This window comes from Hyaena hyaena, unplaced genomic scaffold, assembly GCF_003009895.1.
Source record: "Hyaena hyaena isolate Hyena2069 unplaced genomic scaffold, ASM300989v1 scaffold_292, whole genome shotgun sequence".
In the NCBI taxonomy this organism is placed as follows: Eukaryota; Metazoa; Chordata; class Mammalia; order Carnivora; family Hyaenidae; genus Hyaena; species Hyaena hyaena.
In genome coordinates this window covers 964,182-976,449 of record NW_024080924.1, presented here as the reverse complement: position 1 = coordinate 976,449, position 12,268 = coordinate 964,182, and the positions used below count along the sequence as shown (strand labels likewise).

The window sequence follows — 12,268 nt, the reverse complement described above, 5'->3', positions numbered from 1 at the left end:
AGAATGGATTAAAAAAACAGGACCCCTCTATCTGATGCCTACAAAAGACTCATTTTAGACTTTAGAACTGTAGACTGAAAGTGAGGGGGTTGAGAAGCATCTATCATGCAAATGGATGTCCAAAGAAAGCCAGAGTAGGAATAACTTATATTAGACAAAAAAAAAGTCTTTGAAACAAAGACTGTAATAAGAGACAAAGAAGAGCACTATTTTCATAAGGGAAACAATTCAACTAGAAGATATAACAATTGTAAATTTTATGCACCCGACATAGGAGGACCCAAATACATAAAACAGTTAATAACAAACATAAAGGGAATGATTGAGAGTAATATAGGTGCTTGGGTGGCTCAGTCAGTTAAGCATCTAACTTTGGCTCAGGTCATGATCTCATGGTTTGTGAGTTCAAACCCCACATCAGGCTCTGTGTTGATGGCTCAGAGCCTGGAGCCTACTTCAGATTCTGTGTCTCTTTCTCTCTCTGCCCCTTCCTTGCGCGTGCTCTCTCTCTCTCGCTCTCGCTCTCTCACTCTCAAAAATAAACAGTAAAAAATAATTGAGAGTAATACAATAATAATAGAGCCTTTAACGCTTCACTTACATTAGTAGATCATCTACTAGATCATCTAAACAGAAAATCAACAAGAAAACGACAGCTTTGAATGACACACTGGACTAGATGGATTTAACAGATATAATGAGACCATTCCATTCTAAGATAGCAGAATACACACTCTTTTCAAGTGCACATGGGACATTCCCCAGAAGAGATCACATCTTAGGCCACAAAACAAGCTTCAGTAAATTCAAGAAGATCTAAGTCAAACATGCATCTTTTCTGACTGATGCTGTGAAAATAGAAATGAACCACAAGAAAATATCTGCAAAGGCCACAAATACATGAAAGTTAAATAACAGGCTAAAACAATGATTGGGTCAACCAGGCAATAAAAAGATAAGTTAAAAAGTACATAGAAACAAATGAAAATAAATACACAATTGCCCAAAACCTCTGGCATGCAGCAAAAGCAGTTCTAAGAGGGAGGCTTATGGCAATATAGGCCTACCTCAAGAAGCAAGAAAAATCTCAAATAAACATCATGACCTTAAACCTAAAGAGGCTGGAAAACAGCAACAGACAAAACCTACAACCAGCAGAAGGGAGGAAATAATAAACATTAGCACAGAAATAAAGGATACAGAAACTGAAAAAACAATAGAACAGATCAATGAAACCAGGAGCCGGTTCTTTGAAAATAAGAATCAATATAAATGACAAACCTCTAGCCAGACCTATCAAGAAAAGGAGAGATAAAGGATTCAAATAAATAAAATCACAAATGGGAGAAGAGAAATAACAAGTAGCACAACAGAAATGCAAACAATTATAAGAGAATATGATGAAAACCTATATGCTAACAAATTAGACAACACAGAAGAAATGGATAAATTCCTAGAAACATATAAACTACCAGAATTGAAACAAGAAGACACAAAAAATTTGAACAGACCAATTACCAGCAAAGAAATTGAATAAATAATAATAAAATCTCCCAACAAACAAAAGTCCAGGACCAGATGGCTTCATAGGTAAATTCTACCAAACATTTAAAGAAGAGTTAATACCTATTCTTCTAAAACTATTCAAAAAATAGAAAAGCAAGGAAAGCTTCCAAATTCATCTTATGAGACAAGCACTACCTTGACACCAAAACCAGATAAAGATACCACTAAAAAAGAGAACTACAGACCAAGATCTCTAGTGAAAATGGATGCAAAAATCCTCAACAAAATATAAGCAAATCATATCCAACAATACTTTTAAAAAAGCATTCATGAGAATCAAGTGGGATTTATTCCTGGAATGCAAGTGTGGCTCAATATTTGCATATCAGTTAAGGTAGTACATCACATCAATAAGAGAAAGGATAAGAATCATATGATCATTTCAATAGATGTAGAAAAAGCATTTGACAAAGTACAATATCCGTTCATGATTTAAAAAAAAAAAAAAACCCTCCACAAAGTAGGTTTAGAAGAAATATTCCTCAATATGATAAAGGTCACATGAAAAACCCACAGCTAACATCATCCTTAGGGGAAAAACTGAAAAGTTTCCCTTGAAGGTCAGGAGTAACACAAGGATGTCCACGCTCAACACTTTTATGCAGAATAGTACTAGAGGTCCTAGCCACAGTAATCAGACAACAAAAAGAAATAAAATGTATCCAAATCAGTATGGAAAAGGTAAAACGTTCACCATTTGCAGATGACATGATACTATATAGAGAAAACCCAAAGACCACCAAAAACTTGCTAGAACTAATAAACAAATTTAGTAAAGTCATAGGATAGAAAAATCAATGTACAAAAATGTTGCATTTCTATGTGCCAACAATGAAGCTACAGAAAGAGAAAGTGAAAAACAATTCCATTTACAATTATGCCCAAAATAATAAAATACCTAGGAATAAACCTAATCAAAGAGGTAAAAGATCTGTACTCTGAAAACTATAAAACACTACTGAAAGAAATTTAAGACGGCACAAAGAAATGGAAAGACCACTTTCTTACAAAATACACAAAAATAAACTCAAAATGTATGAAAGATCTAAATTTAAGACAGGAAACCATCAAAATCCTCAAGGAGAAAACAGGCAAAAACCTCTTTGACTTTGGCTGCAGCAACTTCTTACTCAACAGATCTCCAGAGGCAAGGGAAACAAAAGCAAAAATGAACTATTGGGACTTCATCAAAATAAAAATCTGCACAGCGAAGGAAACAATCAGCAAAAACTAAAAGGCAACCTACGGAATGGGAGAAGATATTTGCAAACCACATACCAGATAAAAGGTTAATATCCAAAATCTATAAAGAACTTATCAAACTCAACACTCAAAAAAACAAATAATCCAGTAAAGAAATGGGCTAAAGACATGAACAGACACTTCTACAAAGAAGACATCCAGATGGCCAACAGACACATGAAATGATGCTCAACATCACTCATCATCAAGGAAATACAAATCAAAACCACAATGAGATACCACCTGACACCCATCAGAAGGCTAACATTAACAACTCAGGCAACAACAGATGTTGGCAAGGATGTGGAGAAAAAGGATCTCTTTTGCACTGCTGGTGGGAATGCAAACTGGTGCAGCCACTCTGGAAAACTGTATGGAGGTTCCTCAAAAAATTAAAAATGAACTACCCTATGATCCAGCAATTACATTACTAGGAATTTATCCAAGGGATACAGGTGTGCTGTTTCAAAGGGGCACATGCACCCCAATGTTTATAGCAGCACTATCAACAGTAGCCAGAGTCTGGAAAGAGCCCAAATGTCTATTGATGAATGAATGGATAAAGAAAATGTGGTAATACACACCATGGAGTATTACTCAGCAGTCAAAAAGAATGAAATCTTGCTGCTTGCAACTACGTGGATAGACTAGAGAGTGTCATGCTAAGCAAAATTAGTCAGAGAAAGACAAATATCATATGACTTCACTCATATGAGGACTTTAAGATACAAAACAGATGAACATAAGGGAAGGGAAGCAAAAATAATATAAAAACAGGGAGGAGGACAAAAACTTAAAAGACTTTTAAATATAGAGAACAAACAAAGGGTTGCTGGAGGGGTGTGGGAAGGGGCATGGGCTAAATGGGAAAAAAGCACTAAGGAATCTACTCCTGAAATCATTGTTGTACTATATGCTAACTAACTTGGATATAAATTTTAAAAACTTAAATAAAATTTTTTTAAAAAAGAAAAAAAAAAACCCATGCACATGTATCAGAATATTATTATTAAAATGTCAATACTACCCAAAGTAACCCACACATTTAATTCAATTCCTATCAAAATACCAAGAGCATTTTTGACAGAACATAGAACAAATAATCCTAAAATTTGTATGGAACCACAAAAGGCTCCAAATAACCAAAGCAATCTTGGAAAGGGAAAAAAAAAACAACAACAAAAAGAAAAACTGGAAGCATCACAATTCTAGATTCAAGTTATATCACAAAACTGTAGTAACCAAAACATTATGGTACAAAAATAGACACAGAGATCAATAGAACATAATAGAAAATCCAGAAAAAATACCTACAACTATATGACCAATTAATCTTTGACAAAGTAGCAAAGAATACCCAATGGTAAAAAGATACGCTCTTCTACAAATGATACTGGGAAAACTGGATAGCAACATACAAGAGAACAAAACTGGACCAGTTTCTCACACCATACACACAACTAAATTCAAAATGGATTAAAGACCTAAATGTAAGACCTGAAATTAGGAAAATCCTGGAAGAGAACACAGGAAGTAACTTCTTTGACACTGGCCACAGAAATTTCTTTCTTGAAGAAAGGTATCTTTCCTGAGGCAAGGGAAATAAAAGCAAAAATAAACTACTTGGACTTTGTCAAAATAAAAGCCTTTTGCAAAACGAAGGAAACAATCAACAAAACTAAAGGCAACCTACAGAATTGAAGATATTTGCAAATTATATATCTGATAAAGGCTAGTATCCAAAATATATAATGAACTTACACAACTCAACACCCAAAAAACAATTAATCCAATTAAAAATGGGCAGAAGACACGAAAAGACGTTTTTCAAAGATGATATACAGATGGCCAACAGACACATGAAAAGATGTTCATCATCACTCACCATCAGGGAAATGAAGTCAAAACTTTAATGAGATATCATTTCACACTTAATGGCTAAAATCAACAACACAAGAAACAATAGGTATTGGTAAGGATGTTGAGAAAGGACAATTCTCTTGCACCATTGGTGGGGATGCAAACTAGTGCAGCCACTCTGGAGAACAGTGTGGAGGTTCCTCAGAAAGTCAAAGGTAGAATTACCCTATAATCTTTCACTCATACTAGTGAGTAATTAGCCAAATAATACAATAACACTAATCTAAAGGGATACATGAACTGCTAGTTTATAGCAGCATTATGTACAACAGTCAAACTAGTGTCTATCGACTGATGAATAAAGAAGATGTGGTGCATATTTATATAATGGAATAATACTCAGCCACAAAAAAAGCATGAAATCTTGCCATGTGCAGTAACACGGATGGAGCTACAGACTATTATGTTAAGTGAAATAAGTCAGTTAGAGAAAGACAAATACCATATGACCTCACTCATATATGGAATCTAAGAAACACAAGAAAAAAGCAAAGCAAAATAGAGAGTGGAGGAGGGGGGTGAGGAGAAGGAGAGAGAGAAGGAGGGAGGGGGAGAGAGGGAGAGAAATCAAGAAACAGATTCTTATTTATGGAGAACTGATGGCTACCAGAGGGGAGGAAGTGGGGGATGGGTTAAACAGACGATGAGCATTATAGGAGCACACTTGTGATGAGCACAGGATGATGTATGGAATTGTTGAATCACTATATTGTACATCTGAAACTAATGAAACACAGTATTAAAAAAAAAAAAAGCATCCAAAGAAAGAAAAACTACCTTGGCCCCCAGGAGTGAGTATGTTCATCATTTAAGAACCCACAGGGATGACTGGAGTCGAATGCACATGAAGGAGGTGTACAAAACTAGCATCAGCCTCACTGGTAGAAATGAGTAATGCACATAGTCCTCATTCTGCAGCCAGCGTCCCTCTATCAGTGAGCATGACTTGACAGAAGAGCTGAACTAGGTGGGGCAACACAGCACCTTGAAGGCTGTGACAAGGGCCTCCTGGGCCACTAAGTCAGTCAAGGAATTCACTGTTTTGTGTTTTCCATCAAAACTAAACTCCAAATAGATTTGTGGGCTTCCAGGTAGCCAAAGGCCTAAGGGGCATCTTTAACACTGATAAAGCAGCAAATCTATCAAACACATCACACTGTATTATATACCCACAATCAAATAATGAATTAAAACATTTCTCAACGTTTTAAATTTTGTCTCTTTTTTGACATCTCAGTAATGAATGACACTAATACCAACACTTAGGGGAATACCATGAGCATTCAATAAAATCACCATATTTCATAATTGTGAAGCTTGTTTATCCCTCTACGAATTACTCCCTTCCCCTCACAGTATTCTCCAGGAACTAACAGATTTAAATGGATTGTGTTGATAACAAAGAACAAATGGAAACAGCACAGGATTTATGTATCTTTATAAGTTTAGCTGTATCAGCACAAGTGTAGTTTGTAATCAACTTTGTGTCAACAGTATGTGTAAACTATTAGGAATGGACCCGTGGGGTGGGTTAGGAGACAGAAAAGGAAGTCTACAAGTTTTGTTTAATGGAGGCCAACATACCATTTGGGGACAACAAGGTACAATATAAGTTAATGTCTCATTTGGGATCCATCCCTGGATCATTTCACAGTGGGAGTCACCATATTAGAAATGTGACTACATTGCACAATGAGCAGGGGCTTGCCAGAGGCCATCGCTCAGTCAAGCTTCCCCTCAGTTATGGACACGCATGTGATGAATGGGGTAAATGAGAAGGGTTCCTGTAAAGGAAAGGTCAATGTTGGCTAGTTCTTTCTTCTACCCTACAACGCAAGGAACATTAGTTAAAAAGAGATAAAACAACCTGTCATTTCCATGGCATCTACTTCCAAATTGCTTCAAGTGCTGGTCAAAAACAACATTCTTAAATTATCCCAAGCTCCTCAAAAGCCAGACAGAGTGCATACACGTTCCCCCTCCTGATACCCCCCTACACACTCCCAGCTAACTTTCAAAATTGAAGCAGAGAGCCAAGGAAGCCATGGCCCTCCCACTTTCCCACTTCACTCCTGTCATAAAGAAGAGGTGGCCCTGCTGTAGAAGTTTCATTTACCATTCTAGAAGCTGCATCCTTCACAGAGTCAAGCATCAGAAAAAGCACTAGGAAGCTAGCAAAGTACTACTGAAAAATTAACAGAGGCAAGCATGTTAGAAAGGGGGACCTCCAAAAGAAATAAAAAGAAATCAAGGGCATGTGTGTAAATAATAGAGATTTAGAGATTCTGAGTTCGATAACCCCAAGGCTAAGTGGACAATATGATGGATAAACTGAAGTTTTGTTGTTGTTGTTTTTTTAAAGTATGGTGGGGCCAATAATAAAATTCAAAGACACTATTAGAGATCACATGGCCTCATCTCTCGTTTTAGAAATTAGGAAGATGGGCTGAAAGCATTGCCGGAAGTTCACAGTGTTCATCCTTCCAAACCTAAGACCACAATCCAGACCTTCTGATTTTGAATTCAACGTTCTTTCCAGTAATGCTGCACTGAATAGTATAAAGGGTAACAGCTTCAAAGCCAGACAGGTCTAGGTGGATTCAAATTCAAGTTCCCCCACTTACTAATCTAGGACTTCAGATAAGTCACAGTCTCTGGGAGCCTCATGTTTTATCTGTAAAATGGAGACAAATCTATTACTTAGCTTATATTTCTACGTTTATTCTTTATACTACTAATGCTAAATGCCTAGAACAAAGGTTGGCATATAGGAGGGATTTGATTACATTTAGGTATTATTATTTTTCAGTCATAGGTTGTTATAGAAGAAATGTTTGTGCATCATCTATGTGCCAAGTGCTTTATTATGTATTTTCAAAAACAGAGAGGAAAAAGAAAACATTGCTCTCTCCAAGGTGCCTACAATCAGCAGATTAATAAACAGAACTTCGATGTATGAAAAAGGTAGTAAAACTGTTCGAAGAATTTAACTTGAACTTAAGGAATTGAGATAAGATAACGAGTCAACTTAGAATAGTATTTAAAAAAACCTTGATCATAGGAATCTCAAGGAATATTTGTACCATGGGAGAATCAATTTTATCATATGTCTTTTTTAAAATGGCAGATCTGAACTAGATTTCTACCCAAGTCATGAACTTGTGCAATGGCTACCCCAGGCAAAATTTTCTCATGTAGGTGAGAACCTATAAAGGTAAGTGCTATTTTTTTCAAAAATGAAGTCAGTAACACAGAACTATCCAAAAATGAAAAATGAACAATATGATGCTGAAAGTCATGAAGTGATTGCAAGCTCTCAAAGTAGAGTTTGCTAATTGAAGGGCACACTCGGACACAAGTGAAGAATTTGCTGTGGTTACATTATAAATGAAAGAAAATAATGAAGTCATAAAAATTATTGGGGGCGCCTGGGTGGCTCAGTTGGTTAAGCGTCCACTTATTTCAGGTCATGATCTCGCAGTTTGTGGGTTTGAGCCCCACACAGGTTCCTGTGCTGACAATTCGGAGCCTGGAACCTGTTTCAGATTCTGTATCTCCTCCTCTCTCTGCCCCTCCCCAACTCGTACTCTGTCTTTCTCTCTCTCTCCTTCAAAAATAAACATTAAAAAATTCTTTAAAAAATTGTTTGATTCTGCTACTACTCTCCTACTGGAGCTCTGAGTCAGCTAAATGCTCTCAGTTTATGTGCAAGGTGTGTAAACATAGGTGTTGGGAATGTATTTCATTTAAGTCATCAGTAAATCTTTGCTGTTGAACATAAGGGGAATGTGCGTGTTAAGTTGCTACATATCTTGACAAGCCAGTTCTAGGACTAAGCCCTGGGCCCTTTCTACACTGCAGCATTCCACTGCTGAGCCTGCGTGAGATTACGAACTCAAGACTCCTTCCCACTAGTAAGCGTTGGGACTCTGGACTAGAAAGGTCAACCTCTAATCAAATTATTTTAAGTGGTAAGTTATGTTTCCATTTTGCGGGTCAGGAAACTGAATAATTAAGTGAGTTCTCCACACATCTATACTCAAAAACAGTAGACAGCTGATTTTAGGTTCTCTGTTTGTTAAATCATGCCACTTCTTTAAATTCTGTGAAAACAAACTAAAAAATCTAACTGTGATACATATTGATTCTTGTATAGAGTGACAGAATGAATCATTTTTCCTGTATATGCTAAATATGAAATCCTTCTTATTCTAGAAAGGCATGCTGAAGAAGTCCTGAAACACATCCAACTTCTCCATGACCTGTAAGCAGAGAAAGGAAACCTAACGGACAATGAGGGCTGCGGATGGAAATCACACATAAGGAAATGAACATCAAGTGTAACAGCTCGGCCATCCATTGTCTTCCACTAGTCCTATGACAACAGATGTGACTATTTCTTTGTGGAATAAAACAAGTAGAGATGGTGTTCAGTGAGCACATGCAAGCACAGCCAGGCTGGGTCATGGTCTGTTTTATGAACCGCATCTGTTCTATTTGGTGTTGCTGCCAATCTAGTTATATTCAATTCCCAGAAAACGGGGGGATTAATTAAAATAGTGAGGGGACAGGCAGATGAAATGGCCCAGAGTGGGGACAGTAGCAAACTGGAGAACATGTATGCCAATTGAAGCAGACACCTGCTTACTCAACTGCAGCCTGTTTAAGTCATGCGAGAAACAGAGTAAGCTCACTGTTGCCAGATTTTCTAATTTTTTTAACAAACAGCTAGAAACCCCTCCACATTTTAAAATGTGTATTCCTAATTCAATCTTTAAAATGATGTGTTTGCCCCCAAACACTTCCCTAGGTCAGATCAGGGGTAAGAGTTGTCAGTTTCTTACTGAAGCTTGTCAGTCTCTGATGGATGGAATGAATAGTTCCAAACCACAGGTAAGTGTATAGTTTGGGTGCACTGCCCCTGTCCCGAGCACAGTAGTATGTCATGGCCACAGGGTTTCAGCAATTTTGTATGAATCACAAATATTGGACAAAAAAATTTAAGTTTACTGATATTAACCAAAGAGCAGATAATTCTTTCACAGACAAAGAAAACTTAAGGCATAATTAGGAACATTTTTTAATCTTTACTATTGTCAATCATATCCCGATGTAACTTTTAGTTTAACTGGAGATCACGATCCCAGTATACTTTTCCCCCTTCCATTTACTCTTCTCTTTTGCTTCTCCAACTTTTTAAAAAAAATTATTTATTTATTTTGAGAGAGACAAAGAGAGCACAAATGGAGGAAGGAAGGAAGGGAGGGAAGGGGGGGAGAGGGAAGGGGGGAGAGGGAAGGGGGGGAGAGGGAAGGGGGGAGAGGGAAAGGGGGGGAGGGAGGGGGAGAGGGGGAGGGAGGGAGGGAGAGAGAGAGAGAGAGAGAGAGAGAGAGAGAATATCCCAATGAGGCTACATGCTGCCAGCAGAGCCCAATGTGGGGCTCACAACCACAAAGCTGTGAGATCATGACCTAAACTGAAACCAAGGGTTGGATGCTCAGGCACCACTCCAACCTTTTCTTAGTTTGAGATGTAAATCTTAGGACTTTTGTGGAAATAACACAAGATAATATACGTAATATGCTCAGAACAATGCCTAGCACAAAGTAAGAACTCATAAACAGTATAAGCCTGCTGTTACTGTGAATATCATTTAGCTATCAAAACCCTACAACCTAGGGAAGCCAGTGTTAACTTAAAACTGAGCTGTTACACAAAACTTCTTCTCGCAGAAGCACTTCTGTGCCTACCCTCTTCAGCAATCCGTTTCTTAAATTAATTCCCATTTCACTTCTGAGATAGCGGAGAATTGTTTGCACACCAGAACAAAGAAGAAGAAAGACAGGTCTCTGTAGAGCATTTTGCAACAAAGGACCTAAGGGCCTCCATCTCCTTTTTCACCCTAGGAGACAGAGGTACTTTTTTTTTTTGTTCTTTGTTTTTGTTTCTTTGTCAAATGGACTCACTCCCTCTTCCAAACTACTTAAAACAAGCTGAATTTATACACCATCTGACCTATTTAATAATCATTTTTGCTGTTTGCAATGGCTTTACATATAATTCAACACAGTCTCAGTTATTTTAAAAAGCACATTATCACTTATTGGAAAGAAGACAATTTGATCCACAATTCATTAAATTAGCAAGTAATGAGTTAGCACTGAATAAACACAAATTTCATTTAAATTTTACTATTGTTCTTTAAGGTATGGGTCAACTCAGCCATCAGTAAACTACAATCAGAGCCCGATTCAATATTTAGTTACTTGAAATTAAGACTCTACAACTTCCTGTTATAAACACTGAAAGCAAAGACCAAACATAAGGGAATGACAATTACGTAGTGGGAGGAAGTAAATAACTCCCCAGTATTTCTGGGCTCCACAAAGTAGGATCAAGTCAGCACTTTCCAAGTCCTCCTTGGGGATACAGAACGGATGGCTGAACACACCCTGTCTCCTACTAGGGTGACTTCTCTAAGTACCTTGGTCTGCATGACATCATATTGCAGGGATGTCCTGAGATGGATGGATACAAATCATGAATAGGAGTAAGCCAAACAAAATAGTCTAGAATGTGCATAGGAAAAAATAGGTTGGTTTTTTTTTTTAAAAAAAAAAACCTCTTATGAACAGTGGAAGTCCAAATACTCTATCTTGTTTCTTGTTTTACAAATACAACCAGTATTTTCTCCAAGCATATCATCTTCCCAACCAAATGCACTTGTGGGAACTGAAGAAATGAACTGGGAACTGACTTATATTAAAAATGGAGTTCAAGTCTTCCCTCCCCAGGATAAACACAGTACCCACTGGCAGGTGCCAGCTGAAGGTGCTGTCTAGGCAAATATGGCAACAGAAAGGGGAATATTTACTTCGGCACATGAGAAAATTAAGTATCAAGTCTCACATAACCAGTTCAGGAGAATCAAAGAGATATACCTGTAGGTTTTCAATTTCTTCTTTGTGTTCCCTCTTCAAGTGTAAAATAGCAGCGTGGTATTCTGTAAGATCACAAAAGAAGCCAATTACAAAGAAGCACACAATTATGCACAAAATTCAAGTGAGCATCTCCAAGACTCCAGAGTCCCTCCTACCAGAAAACTGAGTAAATAAATGGCACAGTTTGACATTAATCTGACAAGAGATGTTGAAAACTGGGGCAAGATAAGACAAATGTCTTAGCAGAGAAGGGAAATTTCCTTCCATGTGGCAAACCCTGAATTACGAGAAGCCCCAAAGTAAGCAGATAGGATAGGGTTAAAAAAAAAAAAGCATGAGGAGTGTTCCAGATAAAGACTGGGTCAGGTGTTTGTCTTTGAGGAGGAGTTGGAAGCTAAGGCAGCAGAGAGAACAAATACAGACGTGTTAAGGGCAGACACACAGGAAATAAAACTTTCTATGTGAGATCAAAAAACTCTATTTTTAACTGTTTAAAAAAAAAAATCTCCATTTGAATGCTAGGCTAAGCAAGCACCCAGGGCTGATTTTATCTTTAGATCACTTCGGAAAGTCAAGACCATTTGTCATTTGGATGAGAG

General features: G+C 37.4%; 1 protein-coding gene across 2 annotated transcripts in view; it reads right to left on the bottom strand.

Annotated features, from left to right (window-relative positions):
* FMN1 (formin 1) overlaps positions 1 to 12,268 on the bottom strand; it is a 394,055-nt gene that overhangs the window by 235,761 nt on the left and 146,026 nt on the right. For both annotated transcript variants that reach the window (XM_039247265.1, XM_039247266.1), the window contains one exon: positions 11,670 to 11,731. In XM_039247265.1, the coding sequence (XP_039103196.1) occupies positions 11,670 to 11,731 (62 nt within the window). The remainder of the gene's footprint in view (positions 1 to 11,669; positions 11,732 to 12,268) is intronic.